This window comes from Canis lupus, chromosome 6 (assembly GCF_003254725.2).
Source record: "Canis lupus dingo isolate Sandy chromosome 6, ASM325472v2, whole genome shotgun sequence".
Taxonomy (NCBI): Eukaryota; Metazoa; Chordata; class Mammalia; order Carnivora; family Canidae; genus Canis; species Canis lupus.
The window spans coordinates 38,512,363-38,540,331 of NC_064248.1; the positions used below are offsets into that span (position 1 = coordinate 38,512,363).

General features: G+C 52.8%; 1 protein-coding gene and 1 long non-coding RNA gene across 9 annotated transcripts in view; one reads left to right on the plus strand and one right to left on the minus strand.

Annotated features, from left to right (window-relative positions):
* LOC112640530 (ATP-binding cassette sub-family A member 17-like) overlaps positions 1 to 27,969 on the minus strand; it is a 78,109-nt gene that overhangs the window by 36,087 nt on the left and 14,053 nt on the right. For 6 of the 8 annotated variants that reach the window (XM_025416901.3, XM_025416899.3, XM_049111488.1 and 3 more), the window contains 14 exons: positions 27,336 to 27,594; positions 23,597 to 23,724; positions 22,577 to 22,739; positions 20,737 to 20,996; positions 19,971 to 20,087; positions 18,952 to 19,069; positions 12,415 to 12,588; positions 7,236 to 7,408; positions 6,181 to 6,324; positions 4,985 to 5,114; positions 3,501 to 3,655; positions 1,998 to 2,153; positions 1,621 to 1,831; positions 660 to 810 (listed from right to left, as the gene is read on the minus strand). In XM_025416901.3, the coding sequence (XP_025272686.1) occupies positions 660 to 810; positions 1,621 to 1,831; positions 1,998 to 2,153; positions 3,501 to 3,655; positions 4,985 to 5,114; positions 6,181 to 6,324; positions 7,236 to 7,408; positions 12,415 to 12,588; positions 18,952 to 19,069; positions 19,971 to 20,087; positions 20,737 to 20,996; positions 22,577 to 22,739; positions 23,597 to 23,724; positions 27,336 to 27,594 (2,339 nt within the window). The remainder of the gene's footprint in view (positions 1 to 659; positions 811 to 1,620; positions 1,832 to 1,997; positions 2,154 to 3,500; positions 3,656 to 4,984; positions 5,115 to 6,180; positions 6,325 to 7,235; positions 7,409 to 12,414; positions 12,589 to 18,951; positions 19,070 to 19,970; positions 20,088 to 20,736; positions 20,997 to 22,576; positions 22,740 to 23,596; positions 23,725 to 27,335; positions 27,595 to 27,969) is intronic. The other 2 variants (XM_025416902.3, XM_025416903.3) reach the window with 2 other exon arrangements.
* LOC125755291 (uncharacterized) lies at positions 7,403 to 18,029 on the plus strand. The gene is made up of 3 exons (XR_007411314.1): positions 7,403 to 7,984; positions 11,700 to 12,102; positions 16,319 to 18,029. It is a non-coding gene; the product is annotated as an uncharacterized LOC125755291 (long non-coding RNA).

A 27,969-nucleotide genomic window follows, 5' to 3' on the forward strand; every position in this document is an offset into this window, starting at 1 on the left:
TGGAAGGAAGGAAGACACGTGTGACGAGAGTGAAGGGGACTTCTTGTTTGGTGGCTCCCATCTTCCTCACTAAGTTGAGCTAAGACTCCTCCCTGAGAACCACATGAGGGAGAGGAGGTGGTAGCGAGTGGCGGGAACCACTCTGAAGTCTGGAATAATTGAGGAAAATCAGGCCAGATGTTCGTCTTGGCTCAGCCACCCAATAAGAGCGTCTGTAAAGTCACATTTAAGAATTTGACTTTGGGACACCTGGGTGGCTCAGCAGTTGAGCATCTGCCTTTGGCCCAGGGTGTGATCCTGGGTCCTGGGACTGAGTGCTGCATCGGCCTCCCCGCAGGAGCCTGCTTCTCCCTCTGCCTGTGTCTCTGCTTCTTTCTCTGTGTCTCTCATGAATAAATAAAATCTTTTTATAAAAAAATAATTTGACTTTAACTTGAAGGCTGCTGGGGGCCATCGAGGGGTTTAAAGGAAGGAGGGGACATGATAAGAGCCCCGTTACTTTCGAGTGCTGCTCTGGCTAGAGTGTCCTGTCTTTCCAGGAGATAGCAGAGGCCTGGGGGTCCAGACCCCGGCAGAGTAGAGAGGCCTTGCTGATGAGAGGGGCAGCGGAGCCGGCTGTGAGCGTGCACACGGGGACTCCCGTCCTCTGGGGTCCGCACCTGTGGATGTTCTTTTTAGGAAGAATAAATGTTAATTCTTCTCCAGTGCTGGACTGCAAAACTGCATTTGGTATGTGCTGATAAATCAGATGAGAAATCTTTTCTGTGCTACAATGAGGTTTCTTCACCAAAGTCATATAATATCCAGCACCTGAAACAACATTTCAAAGACCGTGAAACCTTCTTTGGGGGCAGAGGGTGGGCTGAGTTAGCCAGCAAGCGCAACAAGCCGGGAGGGGATGGATGCCTGACCAGGGTGCTAGCTGGGTGTGGAGGTGGGGGTCAGGGAGGGCCCCCAAGGTTTTTGGACTGATGGGATCGGGGCACCTCTAAGGTTTGGGCCAAGCTCGTAGAAGAAGGGAGCTGTCTGTGCCGGGGGCAGTGGGTGCGGTGGCAGAGAGCAGGGTCCAGGGGGGGTACCGGGCTGCCTAGGGTTTGGACAAGTCCCAGAGAGCCTGTCAGCGTCCACACGGGCATGGAATAGACTCCAGGTACACGCATGTGGAGTTCAGGAAGGGGTCCAGGCTGGAGAGACACTCATTTTCCAGCACAGGAACCCAGATGAGGACACCCGGTCCGTGGGCAGAGATGGAGTGAGGCGGTGGAGGCGCATCCACGCCCCAAGCAGCAGAGACACAGGAGGGCCCGGGGTCCCAGAGACCAGGGGCAGCACTTGTGGAAACAGCCCGCACCTGCGCGAGCGCTCCACACTGGCTCGCTCCTTGAGTGTCCATTTTATAGGTGGAAGGGAAGGCAAAGGATAAAGCTCCCGGCCACACGGATGAAGAGGCCAAAACCAGCAGAGGGGACTCAGACTCGGATCTCCTGACCCCAGGTCTCAGATCTTTCCCTGTCTCCTCCTGTCCCAGCCCCTCCGCTGGCCTCAGCGTCCCCCCGGGGAAGCCAGCAGCCCCCCCGCCCAGGACAGGGCCTGTCCCCGCTGCCTGCCCACCCCGCTCACCATACTTCTGCTTGAGGAACAGCGAGGACCCGCAGCATTGCAGCTCCCCCTTGGCCATGATGGCCACGCGGTCCCCCAGCAGGTCGGCCTCGTCCATGAAGTGCGTGGTCAGCAGCACGGTGCGGTCGCTCTTGTGCTGCTGCAGGAGGTCCCAGATGGCCCTCCTGGAGATGGCGTCCATGCCCGAGGTGGGCTCGTCCAGCATCAGCACCTGGGGGCGGAGGAGCGGCCCGGCCCGGGCTAGCTACGTGGGACGCTCTGGTTCTGTGCACATGTGTCCACGCTGTGGGCATCTGGGGGTCCGCAGCCTGCCCCTGCCCGTGGAGGGCAGCCGCCCTGGGTGCCCGGCCCTGGCCCGGGGCCTCCTGCCCGCCTACCTTGGAGCCTGCTATGAGGGCGATGCCGATGGAGAGCTTGCGCTTCGTGCCCCCACTCAGGAACTTGCTCAGGGCGTCCCGCTTGTCCTCCAGCCCGAGGACGTGCAGCATCCGCTGGACTTCTTCAGGACACTTGTGGCAGGACAAGCCCTTCAGCTGCAACAGTGGGGGTGGGGAGGTCTGGAGGGGTTCCCGGTGGGGGCGGGGGCGGGGGATGGGCTGCCGGGAGCCTGGCCTTGGTGCCACCTCCTCCGTCAGTCAGTGTGCCTGCCTGGTGCCGGGCTCCCTCCCGCCTCCCTGTGGGGGCCCCTGTCTGGCGAGCATTGTGCCAGGATATACGTAAACTGGGCACAAGACTCTCACTACCTTTTGGGAAGGGGATGGACAAGAGGCGTTTGCATCTTGAACCACGTGAGTATATGTCATATTAATAGTAAGTATAGCATATTAAAGGGTCACGTATCACGACCAAGTGGGGTTACCCTGGGGGCCCGGGGCAGCTTCCACCCAGGGAAAACTCTGCATAAGTGTCGCATGATGAAGGGTGTGGCTGACCTCTGCCCCCAGTTCCTAGAAGGGCCTCTAAATCCTTGGGACGATGGGGGTGTCCTTGTTATTTGTGTCATACCCTCAGCCACACCTGAGCGGACATAACGGGTTGACTCAGGACCTGCTAGGTGCGAGGTGTGCAGAGGCTGCAGATGGAGTTCAGCCATGTGGTCCATCATTTGACCATTAGGGCCTATGTGATGAAACCCCAAGAAAACCTGGACACTGGGACACCTGGGGAGCTCAGCGATTTAGTGCCTGCCTTAGGCCCAGGGTATGACCCTGGGGTCCTGGGATCGAGTCCCACATCAGGCTCCCTACAAGGAGCCTGCTTCTCCTCCTTTTTTTTTTTTTTTTAAGATTTATTTATTTATGATAGAGAGAGAGAGAGAGAGAGAGAGAGATAAGCAGAGACACAGGAGGAGGAAGAAGCAGGCTCCATGCCGGGAGCCCGATGTGGGACTCGATCCCGGGACTCCAAGATCACGCCCTGGGCCAAAGGCAGGTGCCAAACCACTGAGCCACCCAGGTGTCCCCTCCTGCTTCTCCTTCTGCCTGTGTCTCTGCCTCTCTCTGTGTCCCTCATGAATAAACAAATAAAATCTTAAAAAAAAAAAAAAAAAAGAAAGAAAACCTGGGCACTTGCAGGTTAAGTGAGCGCCCCAGTATGCAGTCCTGTGCCAGTGGGGGCATGCATCCGGAGGACACGGGAGCTTCCTATTTGGGACTGTCCAAGACCTCACCCTGCTCATCTCTCGTTTAGGCTAGTCCTGATTTGCATCCTTCATAATCAAAGTGTGACCCTTGCCCTCTCCCCCGCCTGAATGTTTAGGGAATAGTGTCCAGAAAAAGTCTCAAGACCTTGTGAGGTTGGGTCAGGGAGCTGCAGGCTGTCTTACTGTCATCCCCAAGAACAGACGCAGAGGAGACCGAGCGTGCCATCCCCAGACTCACCCGAGCATAGAAGTAAAGATGCTCCGCTACTGTGAAGTTATCGAACAAGATATCGTGCTGGGGGCACCAGCCCATGCTTTTCCGGATCTGAGCCACATTGCAGGAAATATCATACCCGTTGATATATACCCATCCGCTGGAAGGAGCAAGGACACCTGGGAGCAAGCGGGAGGCACAGTCTAGGGTCATCGTCAGCCAGAGCACGCAGCGCTTCCAAGGCTCGACGACGTCCTCCATGTGTTTGCAAGCATGTCACGGTCAGTGACATCCAAGGAGGGTGAGCCCTGTGATGGTGAACAAGGACGTGCAGGGGCGGCGGGAGAGACCGGACGTGAGCCTCCTGCCTCTGAGGGGTGCCGGCCTGCCTCGGTGGGTACAACACACACAGGCGCGTGTCAGGCAAAGACACGGTGATAAGCGATACGAGGGCAATGTAGTTTGGGGGGACAGTATCTGGGGCATCTAACCATTCTGAACTGAGACCCAGGACTGATTCGGCTCTGATTCCCAGTAAGCCCTGGGGAATGTGGGGTGCCCGTGGGGAGGTGTGGGCCTTCACAGCCGGGCTGTCAGGGCACTCTCACCCTTTATTCCATCTCCTTAGTTTAACTCTATTTGCAACAAGATTAAAAGAAGAAAGTGTAGCGAAGCACACAAAGGACGCAGGTCCCAACCTGGACCCCCAACCCCTGTTCAGCATAGCATCGTGGATTCCTTCACGCACACGCTGACTCAAGGGTTAAAGTTTTTAGCAAAAATGGGAAAATAGAGACTCCAGGGTTTTTTGTTTTTGTTTTTGTTTTTTTAGTGTATGTGCTGCTGAAGAAGTAAGCACTAAATTCTGCTTTTTTAACTGGCTTTTCCTCCGCCAAAAAGGAAAAATTGAGGCCATTTCTTCACATCCACAAAACTGATCTAATTTGGGAAGGCTAAAAAGATTTCATTGTTATGAATACATGCCGTTTATTTATTCAACCCACACTCGTGGGTAAGTAGGGGGTTTGCAGTATTTTACAAGTCGGAACAGGTGGTATGACTTTGCCTTCTTCCCTACGCATCTCCTTACTCCAAATCAATGTAAGTAGATTCGGGGCACCTGCGCGGCTCAGTCAGTTGAGCGTTTGCCTCTTAGTTTCGGCTCAGGTCGGGATCCCAGGGTCACGAGACGGACCCCCGAGTGGGGCTCCGAGCTCAGCGGGGAGTCTGCTTGGGGCTCTGCTCCCTCTGCCGCTGCCCCTCCAGTGGGAAGAGACGTGTGGGGCCGTGTTCACAGCTCCATGACGGCGAATGAGATCTAATTCCCCAGATTGACCATAAGACCCAAAGGTTCCCTTTTCCTCGTTCGGGTCACGTGAACCACCAGGTGCTACACAGACAGCAAGAGCGTCATATTCAGACGTCAGTGAAATCTGAGGAGGGGAGATGGAAGCACATGCGGGGAGTGCGGGGGCTCTTCCTCGGGGAGGGCCACCCGGCGCACGTACCTGTGAGCATGCAGCACATGGTGGTCTTGCCGGCCCCGTTGTGTCCCAGCAGAACGGTGATCTGCCCCTGGTAAAGGTTCATGGTCAGACCTTTGACTGCCACGTGCTTACTCTTTCCCGTCTGATACACCTGCGGAAAATTCACGCGGCGGGCATGTGGTGTTCCTGAAGCATCTATGAACCACATCAAGTCGCCCTGAACTTGGATTTCCAGTCCACCCATGGGAATCCAAGGCGAATCTGGGAGGGCGCCAGGGTTTAGCTGCCTGGGGCTGCAGAGGAGCCTGACGGGGGTGCAAACCCGGGGGCTTCTCCCCGGTGCCCCAGAGGCCGGAGCTCGAGGACGAAGGGCTCAGAGCTTGGCGGGGAGTCTGCTCCCTGCTTCTAGAGCCACACTTTGCCCTGACGTGGCCCAGCAGCTGAGAATTCCCACCAGAACTGTGGGTCTGCAGACAGCAGGTGTGTGAACACAAGGGAAATCCCTGCTCGTGGAAGCCAGAGGCGAGCCTGGCTGCTGGGGCCGCTCGCGACAGACCTGGAGCCCCCGGCTGCATCGTGAGTCCCTGGGCTCCCATGTGACACCTACCCCCCAACTCACACACCCGGCGCCCACAGCCACAGGAGGGCGGCACGAAGTGTGACAAGGCTGCAGCATCCGGACACGGACACGCCTCTCCCTTGGACTCATCGCATTTGAAGATCAGAAAGTGCTAAAGGGGAAATGCTGCTCCATGGGATGCACCAGGGCACAGGGCTCACGTCCAGGCGTCCTGCCCTGGGAGCGCTTAGTCACGCGGGGCTCAGCGCGCAGCAAAGGCTCAGCCAGCGCTGGCAACAGCCAAGCCCGCCCCATCTGGAAGCCGGGCTGAGCGACTGGGTGTGGAAACCATGGGGATGGACGTCAGCCACCAAAGAGCTGAGCTCCAGGGGGTCCCCAGGCAGCAGTGCTGGCGTGGCCGGGGGCGGGGGGTGTTTCAGCCAGAATCATCTGGACCCTCCGTCCTCCCCCACTTTACTGCATGACAGGAAACAGGACGCATGATGCTAGATTCCTATTTCAAGGATCCCCTCCCAGAAGGACGCTAAGCCTCTCTCGGGAATGAATGTACCTTGTAACCACCAGGTTATTATCAGAATAAAACAAGCCTCTACACGTGATTTCTTAAATTCTTAAAAGGAGATTTGTGAGCTCCTACCTTGTAGAGCTGTCGTATTTCAATCCCTTTCGCCAAATCGGTAGGCTCTTCCTGAATGAACTTGCTTTCCGAAGCTTTGTCTGGGTCCCCCACGTCCAGCACTGACCGTGTGAGGGATGAAGACCGTCCCTGCCAGTGGGACGGCTAGACAGAAAGTCAACTACATTAAGGTGTTCGGGTGAATCGACCAGCTTCTTCGGGAACATAATACTTGGGTAAAATAAATCCTCCACCCCACCCCGCCAACCCCAACTCCCCGTGTTTCCTGGTACCAAACAGCTAATGGTGCCTGGAGAAGTCCGGCAACCTGTTCATGGACTCACTACCAATGAGCTGCATTTGAGCCCACAACTCATGGTCCTGAGGGTGGAGCGAGGACAGGACATGCCCCACACCCGGGCTCCCGGCGAGCTGGGGAAGCCATCATGTTGGCAGGCAGCCCCCTGGCCAAGGCCTGGAGAGATAGCGGGGTAGACGCTTCTCCACACTCCTGGAAGGGCCAGCGGGGCCACCTGTGCCCTTCAGACAGGACCACCTGCTTTGCAAATGGTGGGATGGGGCCGCTGGCGGGGCTGCGGGAGCACCGCATCCACAGGTGAGCTCCACTTCGTGAGGACAACATGGTCACCACGGGAGGCAGCGACTCTGAGAACTCATGGCGGGGGGCAGCCACGGGAGGCTGCACCTGCCGGCTCCCAGGGTCACACGGTCTCAGAGAGGGTCAGGACTACAACAGCCCAGAGGGGAAGGAGGCGGTGGTGTCCCGTGGGGACTTGCAGGGCCTGGTACAGGCGTGGGCACACCGGACATTGCAGACATGTTTGCAGCCTCTCTGCACGGGTGCCAGCAGGGGGCAAGGGTCGGAGGCAGACTCCTTTGTCATCGTGTTCCCTTGGCGACCACAAGCTGATGGGCTTGGAGTGAATCCGGGCTAGAGGAGCCCACTTGGATTTCCCGGGGCTGGAGGTTTCAATCAGGACACTGACACGGGTGAGGGTGTTGTGGGGCTGTACAAGGTGTCACGTGGTGTGTAGGACAGGAGCGCCGGTACTCACCATGACGAAGAAGTACCAGGGCTTGGGGATGCCGTACTCCCCCGGGAGGACGGCCTCCACATACCAGGCCACCAGGCCGTACAGGACGGAGTCCAGGACCAGCATCACCAGCACGTGGGAGAAGTTAAACTCCCCGCTCAGGCCGCCCACGTGCTTCCACCGCATGCCGGTGCCTGAGCCAAAGGAGGCACGACGTCAGCGCATGGGAGGTGCCCAGGCCACCCATGGGACTGGACTGTTGGCCTGGGCCGAACGCGAGGCGCCAGAGGGGAGAGCCACTGCCACGAGTTTCTCCCCAAGAAAAAACATTTTCAGGATCCCCGAAAGGCGGGAGGAGGAGTCTGGTCATCCAAGGGTCTTCCCCATGCCCTGCGCCCGTCGCACCGCCTCTCGCTGGCTGGTTCTCTTGAAGCGAGGTGGGTGCAGGCGCCTCTTTGCCCTGCAGGCTCTGTGTCCCCCCGGGGTACGTGCCCTCCGCGAGCATCCGTGCTGTGATCAGAGAGGGGCCCGCTTGTGATTCAGTCGTCCCTGTATCTGCAGCATCCGCCCCGGGGCGGAGGAGGGGCCCGGGACCAGTTCCGGGACGCGTAGGGAAGTGACTAACCTGTGTGATGCCAAGCGTCTAATCTGAGTGCAAGTTGACTAAGCTCGTCATTTAAAGCATCCAAGGTTCTGAGCGTGTGCTGCCACCCGGCAGGTTGGCGGGGGTGGGAACCAGTGACCACGAGAGAGGTTTGAGTGGACTTCAGGTGAGCCAGCGGATGGGCTGGTGTGTTAGTGTCACACACCCATCAGGTGTGTCAAGGGGCCCCCGGGAACCTGCACTTGCAACACCCTCTCGTGGGGGGGCAGCTGCTGCCGCTTGTGGGGGGGGGAAGGGGAGGCGACCTCTGAGCCCCTTCCTGGCATGGGATCCCGTGACCTGTGTCTCTCTGTGTACCGACCCAGGGCGTCGCCTTTCGCTGCAGCTAACAACCAGACCTCGCCCGACTGGGACGGGTTCCAAGGCCGCAGTGGCCGCCGAGCACACTTAGCTCCCGAGAGCCAGGTCCATCCCTACCCAGTGTAGTTCCGCAGGGTCCGGGTGGCAGAGGGCAGAGCTCCTTCCCCACCTGGGCAGGTGGGCGATTGCCAAGTGACCTTAGGTATTTACTGTGGATGCGTGAACTGGAGCTTTAACAGGCAAGCCACAGGAAATGTCCGGGTGACCTGCCCCCCTCCCTGCCACCAGTTGCCCCAGAAACCCCCAGCGTGCACACCCCACACCCACACCCCTGGCGGGGTGTTTGCAGGCAGCATCTGGCTGGGTCTGGCCTCTTAGCCAAGCTGGCCGCCTCCCTGCCATTGGTCAGCGCAACATTCACGTTTCGTGACGACTGCTGCTCCAGATGAAAAGCTACCGTCTTGCCAGCGTTTTACTATTTGTTCCAAACTTTTGGTTCTTTCTCTCCTCTTTTCCTCTTTTTTTCTTGCATTCATAGAGAATCTTTGCATGATTCAATTTTATTTCCACTGCTGATTTATTATTTATACATCTAGTGTTGTTGCAGGGTTTACGGTATTCGTCTTTAACCAGAGTGTGTCATCAGATGACGTTTCAGCTCCTCGTGGGTCCTATAAGGACCTTACACAGCGTCTCCCCAGCCTCCCCACCCCCACTGTCACCCCACATCTTCTGCACGAGCTCTAGATGCTATAGGTTCCTCCTGCTTCTGCTGTAGACACTCAGTCCTCTCAGAGCAAAAAAAAAAAAAAAAAAAAAAAGTCAAATAAAAACAAAACAGTACAAAAACCATGAAAAACAAAGTATTTTCCATTCCTGGTGCTCCTAAGTGCTGCGTGCAGATCCATGCTTCGGTCTGCTATTCTTTTTGCCTGAAGATCTCAGCATTTCTTGCAATGTCTCCTCCCCATCAAGTCTGTCAACTTCTGTTCCTTTGAGACAGCCTGTCTGTCGCTCACTTTCCGGCGGCTTGGCAGGGTTTGGCCCGAGCGCGTAACCGGGTCCCCGCCATTGTGTCCTGGCTTGTGTGCACCTGTGGCCCGCTGGGATTCGCTCTTCCACGGAGTGCCTACTCGAGCCCCCTGCCCCGCGCTTTACTGCAAATCCTCACATTTAACTGATATGTAGGAATTCTGTACGTACTCCGGACACGAGAGTGTTCTGTGGGTTCGAAGTGTGTCCGTCGGCCTCTGTCCTCCATTCTGTCTGTGGCATCTGAAGGTCAGATGTATCTGTCTTTGTGGTCGGTTATTTTTGGTGTCTTGCTTGATGAGGAATCTTTCTGGCCTCGAGGACGGGGTGTCCTCTTTTGTGTCGTCTCCAAAAGCTTTGTAGGGTTTCGACGCTGAAATTGATTTCCGCATGCTGTGCACTGGTTCTCCAGAACCTTCTCCAGAAGGTTCTCCAGGGGCTCTCGTGCCACCTCCTGACCCCCACTGATCCCTAGCACTACTTGGGCCTTTCTTTCCTATTCTCTCAGTCTCTTTGTCAATCTCTAGCCTGTGTTCAGGCTCCTGTGGTCACTCTGATGAAAAGTAGTTTTTAAAAAAAATTTTAATTAAAAAATAAATTTATTTATTTATTTATTTTAATTTAAAATTTTTAATTTAAAAAAACCATTTATTTAAAAATAAAATTTTTTAATTAAAAAAATTTAAAAGATATTATTTATTTATTCATGAGAGACACAGAGAGGCAGAGATACAGGCAGAGAGAGAAGCAGGCTCCATGCAGGGAGCCCGACGTGAGACTCGATCCTGGGACCCCAGGATCATACCTTGACCCAAAGGCAGATGCTCAACCGCTGAGCCACCCTGGTGCCCCAATTCCTCAGGCTTCTTGTGAGATTTTCCTCCTGCCGCCTGGGGTGCTTACTTTTACGCTGGTGCGTCTGGTTAGATTTCTTCTTATTACTCTTGTCTGGGATTTGCTGGGCCTCCTGAAATCCAGTCTGGCAACAGATGTGGGCCCCATCTCTTCAGAACCATGTCTTCTGCCCCTTTCTCTCTTTTCCTGCTGGACCTCTGCTCCTCGCTCTTCTCTGAATGTTTTCTCAACTCTCTTGCACATTTTAACATCTTTTCCATTCTCTTCGTTGCCTCCTACGTGGTTTCCTCTAACCTACTCCCAGCCCATAACCGTCCCTCAGCTGTTTCAGAGCGACTGTTAACCTATCCACTCAGTTTTTTATTTGGTTGGTTGCAGTTTGCATTTCCCAGAAGAGGTATTTCGCCCTTATTCCTGCACATATTTTCAAAGATGCCTTTTTTTTAAAGGCAAACCACATCTCCCGAGCATTATTGTTTCATAATCTGTGTTTTGATCCCAAAACAGGAGGACTTTGTGAATCTATTTTACTTTCTCCTGTTTCTGTTGGTTCTCATCCACGGTGGCTTATTTCCTTATGTTTTCAGGTGCTTTTTACTGTGCTGTGTTTTACCCTTGAGAACCCGTCTGTGGCGATTCACCACGATGGGGATGAAAGTGCATCTGCCGGGTGCCTGAGTGGGGGGCTCCCTTGTCCCAGCTCCGCCTGAAATCACATCCCTGCTCCAGGGTCCCTGGACAGGCTCCAGGGTGACCCTGGGCTGCAGCTCCTCCAGAGAACCAGCCTCTAACCGGTTCTTCGGGCAGTTTTCTCATTTGCTTTTTCTCCCATGATGCGGTTGGCACCAGGGCACCTTCCCCAAGGCCCTCTGGTCTATGGGGCCTCGGATACACATGCGAGGAGAGACTTCCCTGCTCCCCTTCCAGAAAGCCGGCACCTCCGTTGCTGGCCAGGCTGGGCCGGGCCGGGGCTGAGGGCTTCCAGCTTCATCCTGGTCCTGTCCCTCGCGGGTGGTCCACACCCAGTGACCGTGGGTGGCAGCGGCGAGGAGGCCCGGCCACTCGGCCCAGCGCTCCTCCAGTGGCCAAGGTGTCAGGGCTGCATGTAGCCCTGCCTAGCCTGGCTCCCCCTCTCCCCTAGAGGATGTCAGCAGCCGAAGCAACCCAGGTGCCTCAGCTTTCAACACACAGGCTCCATAAACATCCCTATTCATTCCCTAACACATGAGGAATCAGATACTATTTTAAATCTACTTCCCTCTGTACTTTTTTTTTTTTAAGATTTTTATTTATTTGAATTAGACCACAAGTGGTGGGGAGTGAGGGGCAGAGGGAGAAGGAGAAGCCGACGCACCACTGAGCAGAGAACTGGACCCGACGCAGGGCTCTGTCCCCAGGCCCTGGGATCATGACCTGAGCCGCAGGCAGGTGCTTAACCGACTAAGCGTCTCAGGCGCCCCTCAAAGGATTATTTGTAACGTGTGGTCTCGTCGATGCTTTGTTAAGGAAAACTACTCGGCTGCAAAACCTTCTAGTCAACTGCACACCCTTCATTATATTTTAAGCAGCCGTACCCTGTTTAGACCATCCTAACTTCACAAAGACGCTAACTGGTAGACGGTGCCTCTGACCAGGTCACTGGAAATCATCCCAGTTGCGGTAAGAGGACCCGCCAACTGGATCCGGCTTGGCGTCCTATTCCTGCCCTCTGAACCTACCCTTCCTAGTCCGGAACCAGGACTCTGGTGATAGGAGCCAACGCAGAGTCGTGAAGACGCATGAAGATGCTCGCTGCAGTGTCCGCGCCAGGCCGCCTCAGTGTCTCCGAGACGTGGGACAGCATCGCCCAGAGCGTCCACTGAGCTCAGCGGGCGTCGGCCTTCGTAGGTTAGCTGCGACCTTCCGCAGTGACTGTCGTCGGCGTTCTGAGGAATTCTTCTAACCCCAGAACGTAAGACACGTAAGTGCGCTTCCGAAGGTGGGACTTGCGAGGACAGTAGGCCAGCACCGAGGGACGGTGCCCCCGCTGACCCCGAGGTAAGTGGCCCTGCGTGATCTGTCAAGTTCCAAACGCGCTCGCTGAACTGAGCGGTGAATCTGTGTCTTTTAGATGTGTCACTATGTAGGCTTATAATTTCCTAAGTCATTAATACGCTTTAGTTTGGCTCCCGAACCAGGCCGTGAGCTGCCGGTGGGAACCGCGTCCTACAACCCACCACGCTCGCCAGACGCTGTAAGGGCTCACGATGCGGAGGGGGCTGGCGCAGGCCACTTGGGAAGGCCGTGGGCCTGGCCTGGGAGCAGGGGCAGAGCTTCCAGGCCGCTGCCCTGGGGACATGGAGGGCTCACCTCTGATCTCGAACGAGGAGATTAGCCGGACTCCTAGCGCCATGGCGATGTTGGAGAGGAGACAAAAGGCCACTTTTTGGAAGTAGGTCCTCTGGGGGTAGCTGAAAGTCAGGTACAGGTACGGAAGGTAGGTGAAGAAGAAGATGATGCCTCCGGCAGCGGTTGCTACATGAGCTGCGGGAAGACAGGACAGGAGCCCATCAGCCCTGCATGAGGGGACACAAGCCCCTTCCCGCCAGGGCCTGCCGCAAACCCTCTCCTTCCCGGACAGCGGCCCGTCACACGACCCGAGGCCAGCATAGCATCTACCAGCCTCTCAGGGACCCTTCATGTCCTCCCTGTTTTTACAGAGGAGGAAACTGAGGCTTGGCCACAGGAAATACATTGGCCCAGGTTCATGGAGCTAGTAAACCACAGGTCACGGACTCTGGGCTCTGCAGGCGCCAGCATGGTAGCTCCGGATTGGGAGCCGCGGCCAGTGGGAGATGAGCTCAGGTGTGACTTCAGGAAGTCGAGAGAGCGGGGACGTAAGATTGCATCCACCAGAGAAGGAGCCCCGTTACGCATCGGGCAGCCCTGCGCGAACCTGGCTCTGCACTACGGCTGACCTTGGGTCTTTTTTTTTTAAGATTTATTTATTTATTTATTTACTTACTTACTTACTTACTTATGATAGACACAGAGAGAGAGAGAGGCAGAGATACAGGCAGAGGGAGAAGCAGGCTCCATGAAGGGAGCCCGATGCGAGACTCGATCCCAGGACCCCAGGATCGCGCCCCGGGCCAAAGGCAGGTGCCAAACCACTGAGCCACCCAGGGATCCCCTGACCTTGGGTCTTGTCTAACTTCTCTCTGAGTTTCAGGTTCTTCTGTAACGGGTTTTAGGAATTGCTGACTTTTACTAAGCTCTTACTGTATACCAAAGACTGTTCTCAGCTCTTTACACGTAATATCCCATTTAATCCTCATAACTAAGTATAAATGCTGTGATTTTCCCATTTCACAGTTCCCATTTGGAACTTGACATTTCACAGAAGGGGAAACGGAGGCACAGTGGATTTGCTAAGGTCAGGGTCCACACAGAGATTCAAAAGCAGCCCCGTGAGGCCAGAACAAGAGCTGTCGGCCTCAGTGAGAAAGGAGAAAGGCTTCGGGTGTCGGTGGGCAGCGGGGAGGTTGGACACTGCAGCCTCAGAGAGGCGGGGGACGGTCTGACCAGGGGACGTGGGTGCATTGCAAGGTGGTAGCCAGGGGGCCTCCCCGGGGCCAGTCCACACCGGGGAGAGTTTTTCTCCAGCTAAGCTCTGCAGCTCAGGTGTTGGCATGGGGTAGGCAGGGAGCTTGTTGGGACCGGGGTGGAGGATTTACAACACGAGTTCAGTGCAGGGCTGACGGTGTGGAGGAGTCAAAGTGGGGATGGGCCACGGGCTCGGAGCCCCTGAGGAAGCCGGTGAGGCTCACGCTGATGGATGGTGACAAGGTTAGGGCCAACGGATCAGGCGTCCTGACAGCAGACAATGAATTACTGGAGGAGGCAAGTGCAAGAGGGAAGGGGTACACAGGGAGCTGTGGGGTCAGGAGTGAGGTGATTGGGGCCAAGATTCTGGTGAGTCGGTGACACCCTCCTCCTGCAAGGGGCTGAGTGTCCTGGGCAGCAAGGGAAGAGGTGTGATCTGGACTGAGAGCACCTTCCCCCTGCAGCCGTGTGGTGGGACAGGGGGGTCACAGTGGCCCTAGCAACCTTCAGGGCTCACCAGTGGGGAGTTTCCTGGGCCACCGTTATAAGTCACAGATTTTTACATCATCTGGGATTTTTACATCTTACATGTTACAACCCATTGCAAGCATTATTCTTTTTGATGCTCAAGATGCCCTGTCTTAGGTGAGCGGAAGCATCTTCAGGTTGGCTCGTTCATCCTTTAGACATCATCCCCTTGGTCTCTGGAAGCCTGCTCGCTGTGGTCCACAATGTCCAGAGCTCGTACCGAATGTTCCCTAGGTCAGACTTCAAATCAGGTGTCCCCCCACGGAGCCCTGGTTCTGCGCAGAGGCCCTCAGAGGCCACAAGGGCCACTAAGGTGTCTAGCGCTCCTGGGCTGCCACTGCTTTTAGGTCTTCTCTGGAATCATGGTGAGAAATACATTCGTAGAAGATGAGCTCATACCAATAATTCTAACTGATATTTATTATTATAGGGTTTTCCTTAACATCTTTGGCATCTTGTCTCTTATAGACTTGCTCTTGAATTCTTGGTTTCTATGTGTTTTGCTTTATCTTCGGCTGTAACTGTATCACTTTCAAAGAAATAATACCAACACTACTCCTAAATACCGAGAATACTAACACAGCTGAAGATTTCTCTGCCATTCCTTTACCCTTAAAATATCTGTCACAAGAGATATATAATTGAAATGCTGTTTTAAAGGCAGTTGAGGTAATTGTTTACTTTGTGAAGTAATTACTTTCAAGCCCCTAACTTGAAAACATTTATTTCTGTTGGTTTTCAATTCTTAGAAATTGCTTCTATAATTTCCTCCCCCCCCCCCCGCTATTTTCCCAGTTGTTTACGTGGTGTGGTGGGCAGAATGAAGGCTTCCCAGGGATGTCCTGTCCTGACTCCTGAACCCTCATGGCTTTACATAGCAGATGGACTTTGCAGAGGAGGTTAAGAATCTTGAGATGAGGAGATTATTCTGGATTGTCTGGGTGAACCCGATGTCACCACAAGCACCCTCAAAAGGGGGTAGGCGTGCCAGAGTGAGGAGAGGTGAAGGAAGGGGAGAGAGCGGTGAAGACAGAGGAAGGAGCCGTGAGCCTGGGAACGCAGGCATCGGGAAGTGTTCTCATTTTCCCCTTGTGTCTCCAGAAAGAACACAGCCCAGAGAAATGCACTTTAGACTTTGGTTGTAAGGTAATGAATATGCACTGTTTTTAACCACGAAGTATGCAGTAGATTGTTAGAGGCAACAGGAACGTAAAACGCATGTTTAGAAGTCAAAACCGTGTAAAAATTCACCTCTTAAATGATATCATTGACCTTCATTAGCATACGCTTTGCTCACATATATCTCTACCCCTCCCCCTTTAAATTGTCATTGAGACAGATTCTAACTTTACATGTCAAGTGCCCACTAACACAGATTTATATTTTTATGCTTTTGCCTTATAAATCATATAGGAAAGAGAAGAAGACTTACAAACCATAAATACAAAAACACTGGCTTAAGTTACCTTGACCAGTGGTCTGTGTTTCTTCTTATGGCCTTGAGTTGCTATCTTGTGGCTTTTCATTTTTGCCCAAATAATCCCCTTTAGCCAGGCTGCTGGTAATAAACGCTCCCCACTTCTGTTTATCTGAAAATGTCTCAATTTTGTCTCCGTTCTTTTTTTTTTAAGATTTTTAATTTATTCACGAGAGACAGAGAGAGAGAGAGAGAGAGAGAGAGAGAAGCAGAGACACAGGGAGAGGGAGAAGCAGGCTCCCTGAAGGGAGCCCGATATGGAATTTGATCCCAGGTCCCAGGGATCACGTCCCAACCCAAAAGCAGATGTTCAACCACTGAGCCATCTAGGTGCCCCTCGTCTTCATTCTTAAGGGATAGTTTTGCCAGATATAGAATTCTTGGTTGAGTTTTTTCCCCCCTCAAGATTTAAAATGCCATCTTATTACCTTCTGGACCTCATAGTTTCTGAAGAGAAATCAGCTATTAATCTTACCGAGGATCACTTATATGTGAGGAGCCTCTTCTGCTTTCAAAATGATCTTTATGGCTTTGAGTTTTGACAATTTGAATGACTCTTGGTGTGGATCTCTTTGAGTTTAACCTGCTTGGAGTTCACTGAGATTCTTTGGTTTATAGATCCATGTTTTTCATCACATTTGGGACATTTTTTTTTTTTTTTAGATTTTATTTATTTATTCATGAGGCACACAGAGAGAGGCAGAGACACAGGCAGAGGGAGAAACAGACTCCCTGCAGGAAGCCTGATGGAAGACTGGATCCCAGGACACCGGGATCCTGACCTGAGACGAAGGTAGACACTCAACCACTGAGCCACTCAGGTACCTCAGTCATTATTTCTTTGAATATTTTTCTTCATTTTTTCTTTCTTTTTTTTTTCTTATTCTGGGACTCCAGTGATGTGTATGTTAGTATGCTAGGTGTATCTCTCAGATTCTGTTCCAACCAAGAAAATCCCAGCACCATCTGGTTTCACTGGTGAATTATACCAAACATTTACAGAAGAATGAACATCAAACCCTCTCAAAGTCTAGACCAGTAAAAAATAAAGGTGAATAAAATTGTGTTAATTTTTTCCTTCATTCTATCCATGTGGTATATTACATTTACTGCTTTTCTTTTTTTAAAAGATTTTATTTATGAGAGAGAGAGCGAGAGAGAGAGAGGCAGATACACAGGCAGAGGAGAAGCAGGCTCCATGAAGGGAGCCTGAGTGGGACTCCATCCCGGGACTCCAGAATCAAGCTCTGGGCCAAAGGCAAGCGCCAAACCGCTGAGCCACCCAGGGATCCCCATACTGCTTTTTGTATGTTAAATTATTCTTGTGTTCTTGGTATAAATCCCCCCTTTAGATGGTCTGTGATCATTTAAATGTGCCATTGAATTTAGTTTGCTAATATTTTGTTGAGGATTTTTACATCTCTATTCAGAAAGAATACTGGTCTGTAATTTTATTGGTCTGATGTCTTTTCCGGCTTTGGTATTAAGGTAATCTTGGCCTACAGAATGAGTTTGAAATATCTGCATTCTTATTTTTTAGCTTTCAGTTTTATTTATTCTGGATACAAGTCTCTCATGATATATATTACTTGCAGATGTTTTCTCCCAGCCTGTGGGTTATCTTTTCACTTTCTTAATGGTATACTTTGAAGTACAAAAGTTTTTAATATTGATTTAGTCCAATTTATCAATTTTCCTTTTTATGACCTATGCTATTGGTGTCATGTCTAAGAAATCACCATCTAGCCCAGGATCACAAAGATTTTTGGCCACATTTTCTTTTAAATATTTGTGGTTTTAGCCCTTATATTTGAGTTTACAATCCACTTTGAATTTTTATGTATGATGTGATGTAGAGGTCCAACTTCATTCCTGTGTACGTAGATACCTCACTATTCCATCACCTTTTGTTGAAAAGACTATTCCTTGCCTGTTGAATTGTCTTGGTGCCTCATCAAAAATTGATTGATCATAAACTCTGAGTTGTGTGGTGTATTTTTGCTTTCACTTGAAACTCTTACCTGCTATTTGCTTTCCACTCTGGTCTTGCTTTACTGTGCTTCTGACCTCATTGGTTTTGTTTTTTGTTTCTAGCCCTCTGCTTATTTCTCATGCTTGACCACAAGTTGAGTTTTTTGGGTTTCAACCTTCAGCACCACGTTAGCCTTAGCTTTTAAGCATCCTTTGATACTCATGTTCCAAGGTCCCCACATAACTCTCTTACTTGACCCTCCCCCCCACCATGTTTGCCCCTGAACAATTGAGGGATAGTAGGGGAACTCGGTATAGAGTTTGAGTCAGGAGACAGTGTTCAGGCCTAGTCAACCTCCCAAGGAACCCACTCCCATCTTGGCAGAGTTGGTATTTGCCAGGGCCCACATATTAGAACATTAGAACATTACATTACATTGTAATGTAATTACATTACAATATATTACATTGATGTAAAATATTCATAAATGTAAGCAATAAACTGCCTGGCCTCATTTATACCATATTTTGATTTTTCCCCAAGTTCTCTAAAGCCCTTCTTCTTTTCTTCTATTTTTTTTTTAAGATTTTATTTATTTATTCATGAGAGACACAGAGAAAGAGGCAGAGACACAGGCAGAGGGAGAAGCAGGCTCCATGCAGGGAGCTCAACGTGGAACTTGATCCCGGGTCCTCAGGATCAGGCTCTGGGCTGAAGGCGGCACTAAACCACTGAGCCACCTGGGCTGCCCAAGCCCTTTTTTTCTTTTGTCACCAACTGTTGGACCTACCCTCCACTAGTGTTTTTATCTCTACCTCTTCTATTTGAACCAGGAGTTAATTCTCCCACACTTTGACTTTGACCCCATTTCCTGTTATTTTTGTTCCTAGTAGTTCATCGATTCTCCCAATAGTTTTAGAAGTAACACCCGTCCCAACAGGACCAAGGTCCCAGGAACTTCAGTCTTACTATGGTGTCTTAGCCACCCTACCATTGTGCCCAAATTCACAGTCAAGACCTGGAAAACTATCTGAACTGATGCCTTACCCCTCATTTCCTTCCAGGTTGGGACTTGACCCCATTTGTAGCCATTTGAAATGACATTTAGACGCCAAATGAAGTATAAAAACATACATACATGGAGATGGATCCCTAAGCCTTTAACAGGGAATGGAAATAATCCATTGCTAAAGTAGCCAGAGGAGAAGTGAAAACCTGGCTTTAGAGGAGTGATCATTCATGCTGTAGGTGACTTCAATAGCAGTGCTTCCACAAACAGAAGTCATAAACACCCTCCCTGACAGAAAATTGTATCAGGACTCACCTTTTTGGAAGAATGTGCTGATCATGAATGCAAATAAAATCGTGGCAGTGGCAAAACACAGTAGAAAAACGAATATCAAGCTAGGGTCACTGTTTCTGAACACCACCACACCATGCACCTACGGAGCAGTCATAGACACATGTCGTTTTTGCATGGAGAGAATAAAGAGAAAGCATAATATACCCATATACAATGCAGAAATTTTTTAAAAACTCACAAGATTTTCCTAAATTAAACAACAGATTTTTTTTTTAAGGCAGACTTTGAGCCAGTATCCATGACCATTTACAAATGATGCTGTGTCCATGTACCTTTTTTTAAGAAACCATGAGTCCAAATTCAATTTTTGACCCAGGGTGAATCTTTTTTGCTTTAATGACAAAGTTTATCCCATTTGTCATTATCACTATTACAGATGACTATAGTCTGTCGTCTCCTCGTTTTAATACTTTCTGGGCATTCTCTTTGTTTTATGTATTTTGCCGTGTGGTCTGGATTTTCTTGCCTTCCTTATCCCAAGTGCCCCAATTTTGGTAATTTAGAAGGTAAATTTTCATATATTCACATGGTGGATTATAATTTAATCATTAAATGAAAGTTAGCAGATTGGAATGCCAGATTTCAATGACAGCATAGAAAGGAAATTTAACAAGGTAGCATGGGCCTAAGAGATCGTCCTCATCTTTTATAATAACTGTTTTCAGCCATCTGTGGAGTATAAAATTTGTAATGTTTTAGAATTTATGAAATACATCTTTTGGAATTCCACTTTCTTAATGAAATTGACCACACCCGTGTCCAGTCCTCGCAGACCTGGGAATGGAGGGAGGGCAGGGCTCTCCCGGACAGTGCAGGTCCAGCGCCTGGTCCCCCCGGAGTTCATTAAGTACTACCACGCATCCACCTGAGGCTTTCCAAGTGCTCATCACTAGCTGTGCTCTCACCATATGCCGAATCTCAGCACCACCACCCACACCTCTGCACGGCTGAGCACATCCCAAGGGCCCGGAGACATGTACCTCTATGCAGAAGAGGATGGTCATGAAAGAGATGACAATGAGGGTCGAGATGAAGAACATGATGAACCAGGCAGCCCAGTGTTGCCAGTTGTTCACTCCCATCATGCACATGTACTCCTAGGGAAAGCAGAAGAGCCATTGGGTGGAGACATCCAAGGCAGCCTCACAGGCCACCTCCATCAGACTGTACTGTGCATTCGAGAACATGGAGCAAACCAGACATGGTGGGTCAGGTGAAGCCAGGTCCCTCTTGGATACCACCAGCAGGCTATTTCTATACATAGTCATAAGAATCAATCAAAGGAAAAGAAAATTAAAGAGTGAGAAGGTAGATTGTCTACAAAGAGCAAAAGATGAGGAAAGAGAGGGTGGGCATCAGAGCGCAGAAAGTAGAGAAGCTCTCAGGATGGGCCTTGTGTTGGGCTGGGGCTCCCTGGAGAGTGCTCCTAGCTGCAGCAACAATAGAGGGAGTGACTCCTGGGGGGTCATTCCCCTCCTGTGCATTTCTCAGGGAGTCAGTCTGTAAGCATTTCTTGAATAGCTGCCACAGGCGAGCCGCACAGCAAGGACTCCTGTCGTAACAACAGATGGGGTCACCTGAATTGCAAGCAAGTCAAATGATGAAAGAATATCCCCCTTTCAACTCACCTTGGAGGCGACACCTAGGCAACCTCCTCCCTGCCTTGGCCTCATTCCCACTCTGGTTATTTTTCATGAGTGCTTCCACACTGTCCCTAGGCCTGCATCCCACGTCCGGTGAGGTTACCTTCATCTTTCTTTCTTTCTCCAGGGCAATAGAATTGATGATGATGAGCTCAATGCAGATGAAGCTGAGCATGAGCAAAAGAGGGAACTCGTTCTGAAGGATCAACAAGAACTTGTCTTGGATGTGGGCTCCATGGGGGAATCTCTTCACAAGCACTGTGAGGTCCTCAAACATCCGGGTGGTCGCATTGTGGGCATGGTGCTGCATGATGGCCTTGTCCAGGGCATGCTGTATGGCCAGGAAGCCTTCCTGGTTGTATCCTGCATGAGAACACAGTGGACATCAGGCATAAGAGACAGGAAGACTGAAGGTGCAGAACCCCCGAGGAGTCAGAGGGGTGTGGCTAATGATTCATGACAACACACAGACAGGAGTAGGACAGGCTCTCTTGTGTCCACATGCTGCCATGTAGAAGGAGCAGAGTCACAATGGACCCCCCTGTGCCTGTGATGGCATCTTTTTATCAGGAAACAGGGCAAAGATGTCCTGAGTAGATGGAAGAACAGGGGACATGCAATACAATACTCCTGCATGGTGGGGTCACCTCCTCTCTGCTACGTGCCTCACTTCAGGGAAATGGTGCCCTCTCTGCACTTCTAATCATCCGGAACGTATGAGATGGTTAGATTCAAAGCACTTGGGAGACACTGCCCCCTTCACCAACTGTGACCTGTCTCTGAGCCGTCACTGCTGTGACCCCAGAATTATGGGCATTGGATTTTGCTGCCACACCTCAAAAACAATCTTTACCGTAAGCAGCCCTTATTTTGATACGGTGTCATCGGTGGGCTAAGGTCAGCTTTTGGGAAACATAAGTTGAAGGGCCCAGACCTCTGGTTTGGGGGTCTTGTAAGAGATAATGGCCCCATCTCCAAGTGAGGGTTACTGGCCCTCCTTATGGGCAGAGCCAGGGTGGGGCATGCAGCAATGAAGTGGAGGTGACCAAGGTCTCCTGGTGGCCCAGACCTACACAGACCCCCTGATCCTCCAGGATGAAAACAAGAGGAACAAACTGTCCATAATAAAATCCTGGGAACTGGGATCCCTGGGTGGCGCAGCGGTTTAGCACCTGCCTTTGGCCCAGGGCGCGATCCTGGAGACCTGGGATCAAATCCCATGTCGGGTTCCCGGTGCATGGAGCCTGCTTCTCCCTCTGCCTATGTCTCTGCTTCTCTCTCTCTCTGTCTCTGACTATCATAAATAAATTAATCAATTAAAAAAAAACTTTAAAATCCTGGGAACCGTCACATGGTCTTGACTGCATGTAGGGGAGTTTCCTTTGCAGAATGGCTGGTATCCTTTCCAGAACCACAAAAACCATAAGCGCCTTGAATTTGCATTCCCACTTGCCAGGCTTGCAGGCCCAAAGCGTCACATCAGTTGTGTGGTCATCCTACAGTGAGGTGTGGGTTGTCAGCTTAGTTTCCTACGAGCAGGGGCATCTCCCTGAACCACCTTGAACAAAAGAGGGAGACCAAAAACTCTACAGTGCCATGGAGAGCATGTGTCCCTCAGGAGAGGATGAGTGGGTGTCCGTGCTGTCCCGCGGTAGCTCCCCTAGCCTGCAGAAAGCTAAAGGCAAATAGATATTTTTATAAGCAAACACTAGTACATACAGAAGCATACGAATCATCCTTGTTCCTGTAAAATGCTTCCGTCCTTCCTCCAAGCAGTTCAGCATCACTACAAGGCAATCAAACGCTTAACTGCTGCTTTAACTTGCCCTAGAATGAAAGCATTTTACCCAGTGACACATTTCAAAATGTAACTTGTTCAACCTCTTCTGGAACGTTGGGGACCAGGCTGCCGCACGCATGGCCACACACACGTGCCTCCTCACCAGGGAGTCCCCCATCGATCTGTCCAAAGGCCCGCGGCGCTTGGCTGGGGTTACGAGGGTAGAGGAGGGACGTGCCCCAGCCTTCCAGGGTATCGTAATAGGACGTCAGCTTCGAGGTTAAGGAGTTCCTCTGAATGCAGCTGAAGCGCAGGCGGTACTTGATCTGCGGAGGACAAAGGGAGGACAACCGCGGTCACAAGGTCCTGACACTCAGGGGGACGGGAGGGACGGATGTCCCCTCCGGAGAGCACACTGTGCTCTGCCGCGACCGTCCCGGAGGCCCCTTCAGGAAGGCAGAAATTTCTTATTTCTCCGCCGAGCAGCCACGGTTTGGACAAGTGACTTGACCTTCTTGTCTTGGTTTCCTCATCAGTAAAACGGCGATGCTGGCACAGCACCCTCCCAGCGGTACCGTAGGATCTGTCGGGTGATCCCTGGGGTGTGCCTGGCCTTCCTTGGTGCTCAGAAAGTGTTGCGGCCTGTTTAGAGACACCTCTATCCCTGGCTTCCAACACCCCACGCGAGTTCTAACAATCAGGACGCGACTGTCCGGCACAACACACCACCTGCCACATTTGAGTTCACGTGACTCGCCGTGGTGGCAGCTCCGTTCCTGGCTCTCTCCTGGGCACAGACTCTTAAAGCTCCCAAGTCAGGAACTGCTATGAATCCCGCTCTGCTGGTAAGGAAACTGAGGCCCCGAAATGCTAGTGCCCCTCCCACGGCTACACAGCCCCTAATGAAGCAGCTGGAGCGCACGGCCCTCCTACCTGGGCTGGAGGGTCCCCAGAGCAAGGCTGCCCCGGTTAGGAACCAGAGAACGGGGAGGGGCGCCCGCGTCCAGGCAGGAGGATTTGAGCCCAGGAGCGTCCGCCTGCCCCCTCCGGAAGGAAGTTGGCAGGCAGGTGACACGGTGGACGCAGGGCAACAGAGGGGCCGCTCAGGTGGCAAGACTCCCTAATGGACCCCCCCACCCAAGGCTGGGGCGCCCTTAGGCTGGCACAGGGAGGCTGTCCTTACCTCCAGCGGCAGGGGCTGCTGCCTGTCGTTGAAGCTGTGATCCAGCACGATTCCAGCCAACACGTAGAAGGCCCTGGGATCCTGGATTACGTAATTTTCAAATAAAGGCACTGAAGGGTAGCCTAGAACTGCGGAGAGAAACCCCGTCGGCGTGGGTGGGGGTTGGCGAGGGCCTGCGCGGCCGCCCTCCCCGTCCTCCCTGGGCAGGTGCTCCTGGGCACGTGCTCCTGCACGCTTCTGGCGCCCGGGCTGGGGAGGTGCGAGCCTCACTCACTGCCCCAGCCTCCTGCACACACGCAGCCCACGGGGCAGCGGCGCACAGGTCGGTGGTGGTGGCCAGAGCACCCCCCTCGGGTCCCAGGGCCCAGCTGGGCTGCCGGCGGTGGACTGGGTGCTTGGCCACGTTGGTGGGGAGCTGGCCGGTGTTTGTCTTCATGGTCACGACAACCCAATGTGCACAGACGGAGCTGCCCTGAAGACACAGATAATTGCCATGGGCACCTGCTGTCGCCTGCGGCCAGGCCGCATGCACGATCCTCTCGAAGGAACTCCTCCTCAGAAAGCGCCAGGTGCCACTCGCAGTCCCGCTTCCTCGCCGCCCCCGGGTCTCCACCCTGCTCCCCGTCCTGGAGCCAGCGTGTCCACGCGGTGGTGCTCTTCCACCGCCTGCCCCGCGGGGACCTGTGTGCTGCTCACCTCGCACACACAGCTGTCCCTGCAGGACGCGTGTCTGAGCACCTCTGTCCCCTACCGTCTGTGGCTCCGTCGCCCCCTTCCAGGAACCACTGTGGTGCGAGTGGGATGTTGGGGTCCCTCACAGCCACGACCTCGCGGCTCACACTTCCCAGCTCTTCATCCTTTTGCTTGACACTGTCATGCGCCGCCGGGACCTCGGCTCCTGGACCGCCTGCTGGCTGTCCCACGTGCCCGCCCTGTCCCTTCCCTGCAGGCCACGTCCAGGTCCCTCTTTCTGTTCCTTTTGCTGTCTCCGTGGCGTGGGAGCCCGGTTTAGTTTTGGAGTGGCGGTGTTTTCTCAAATGTTTCTGAGAACACTGATGAGAATTTTTTAATGAACTGGATTCAAAACAGATAGAGCTCGCTCGTGGTAAAAAATCCCCTATGGTGTTGGAGGCTACGTGGTGCCGAGTCACCCGCCTCCCGCAGGCCAGGCTGTCCATCGGGACACAGACTCTGTACATTTAACAAGAAAAAAAAAGGCTCTGTCTTATGCCTCTGGCCACGATGGAGTAACGGGACTGGATTCACCTTCCCACCAAAAATATTCAGAGGACTGGACAAAAAGAGAGAGAGAGAGAGAATCCGGTTCTTCAAACAATGACAGCAGGTAGCACAGCATCATAATCCAGGAGAGGAGAGGAGCCAGGAGGGGCGGCCACCAAAGCCCGTGTTGTCTGGAGGGCAGGAAGGCTGCGTGACCAGGATTTCAAGTAGCACTTACATCTGGGTGACAGGGTTAGGAGTCAATTCTTCCTTTTTTCCTACATATAGTTGATTTGTTTCCTTAGCCATACTTAGGCTTCTTTTTAAACACACACACACATTTGGTTAAATTGAGAAAAACTGCACACATACAGGACGCGGTACAAAACACAGACGTGCGCTCTGATGAGCAGTTATAAAGTTAACAGCCAAATAATTGCCTCCTGGGTCAAGAAATAAAATATTTTTACACTAGATTTTTTTTTGAGGGGGGGTGTCTGGTAGTTTCTTATTATCAATTTGCTTTCAAGAACACGTTTTTAATATTTACCCGGCATTTGTTTTTCAGCAGGACTGCTGGCGCACATAACCCGCTGGGCTGTACTAGCAGAAAGGAACAGCGCTGATCTCTTTCCCAGAGACGGGAACCATCCCAGTGTTTGCGTGGCTCTCACTGAGTTAGGTGTCACCCCTGGACGAGTCGAGGTAGCCAGGGGCCCGCCGAGCGCAGACTGGGGTAGACACTGGTTGCGCGGCCCATCCTGAGCTCGGGGAGGAGGCTACACCTCTCCGGGGGAGAACTAGGCCGTGTGCCTTATGAGGAGGGAAAGGAGAGGGCTGTCATGGTTTGCAGGGATCCTTCCTCCTATTGCCAAGGATCTGCCTGCCGACGGGCACGGCAGGAAGAGCCATGAATCGAGACGTGAGTCGGAAGTAATAAGACAGAAATAACTTCAGGACGTCTATCACAGGAAAAGATAAACTGCCTGAGGTGGGATCTCCAGGGAAGACAGAAGAGAAATATTTTCTTCTTGGTGGAGGCCACCGAGGGGTCCCCGGCAGTGGGGTGGAAGTCCAGCCCGGGCGCAAAGCCCCAGTGTTTCAGGAGCAGGAGGAGCTGCCCTCTGAGAAAGGCCCAGAGCAGGCAGGATGGCTTCTGACCCATGACGTACCGCTGCAGACCCATCTCGAATTCACCCATGCAGCTCTGGCGGCCTGCGGCCTGCGGCCTGCATGCCAGCCCCGCTCAAAGGCTTCCTCCTGAATGTTCTCGAAGAATACTGTGGTCTCTGGTCCCTACCCTCCTCCGGACACAGAGCTTCTAAATCAGATGACATGACTTGTCTTCCTCAGACTCCTCCCATGGCGGGCGGCCTTGGGAGCCTGAAAGGAAACCCAGGACTTGGACGAGGCCTTCGAGGCTCCCGTGACACTCCAGCCTCACAGGGACCACTCTTCTGGCTTCCTTCTGCTTCGTCCGAGCCTATCAGCTCACCGACCCTGTGATGTCACCCTCGGCTGGCTGCCCCCAAGTCACCCTCCCACCCTGCAGGGCTTGTCCTTCACCATCAAGGATGGTGCCTTAGGACGCCAGGCAAGCACGAACCACAAAGCAACGGTCCCCACTCATGTTGCCACTGAGGGCCTTTGAAAGAATTATCTGGGGACACCAGGGTGGCTCAGTGGTTGAGCACCTGCTTTCGGCCCAGGGCCTGGTCCTGAAGGCCCAAGATCGAGTCCTGCGTCGGGCTCCCTGCAGGGAGCCTTCTTCTCCCTCTGCCTGTGTCTCTGCCTCTCTCTGTGTCTCTCGTAAATAAATAAATAAAATCTTAAAAAAAAAAAAAGGGTTGTCTGCGTGGAGTGGCGTTCAGAGCAGGGAGAGGACAGCCCTTTCTTTTCATGTTGTCTCTTACTGTATTACTGGAATACTCTTATGAAAGCACACACTACAATTATAATAGTTTTGGAAGATGACCGCACATTTTGTGGACTCCACGTTTTGAAAAACCGTGTCTGGCTGAGTGCGTGAATTCAGCCGCCAGCCTCGTGCCCATCAGGTGGGAGGCCAGGGGTGAGCAAGGCTGCAGTGGTCTCCTGCCCTCGGGGGTCAGCAGCCCCGCGGGAACCGCCCCAAAAGCCTGGCGTGGCCACGCGGTAAAACATGAACCAAAGGCCGTGAGCACAGCCAGCGGGGCTCTGGGAGAGACAAGGCCCGGCTGAGAACCTGGACCCCGGGGGGAACCCCGCTCCCCCCATCGCAGGGAAGGTCGGCACAGTGGGGGCCCGTGGGCGTGGGGAGCCAGACCCCGCGGGCCTCGAGAGCTGCTGGCCGAGGGTGAGGGCGGGCCGGCGGCGGCGAGAAGCAGGAGGTGGGGGCTGTCGGGGCTGTGGTTGCAGCCATCGGAAAACCTGCCTCGGCGGCTCCAGACCCTGGTGGGGAATCGCCACCGCCGGCGGCCTCCGACGAAGGCCCCGACTCTCTGGAAATGCCACCCACCTTCCCGTCTTCGTGCCCCACCTTCAAACTCGACCTCAAAGGCCTTGGCCACCGCTTCCGTGACAGCCTTCAGCGTGTCACTCTGGGAAGGGACGTAGACCAGCTGGTATGTGCTCTGTGCGGCAAGGCGGAGGAAGTCGGGCAGGAGGCTGACGTTGAGGGCGAGGTAGCTCATGGGAGGCCTTTCCCTGGGCACACTGTTGAGGCGAAGGTACATGATGATCATGGAGAAGAGCAGCGGGGCCAGGACCTCCAGCATCGTCACCAGGGGCTTCCGCTTCTACAACACAACGGAAAGCGCGTGCTGATCCAAAGCACAACACAGGCGTGAGGTCCCTGCGGGCCAGGCTTCCACTTGCAAAGCCCTTTCCTTCCCCCGGCCTCCCTGCACAGCCTCCGAAAGAGAAAACAACACAGAATGAACGAGAAGCCTCTCCGTCTGACTTGTCCATGGCGGCGAGAAACCAGGAACAGGGTGCCAGCTTCGGCAGCGACAGTTTGTAGAGTTCTGGGGGGGAACCGGCCTTATTTACAGAAAGGGGTCCATTCCGAGTAAGGCTGATTTTTTTCTAGATATTATTTATTTATTCATGAGAGACACAGACACAGAGAGAGAGAGAGAGGCAGAGACACCGGCAGAGGGAGAAGCAGGCTC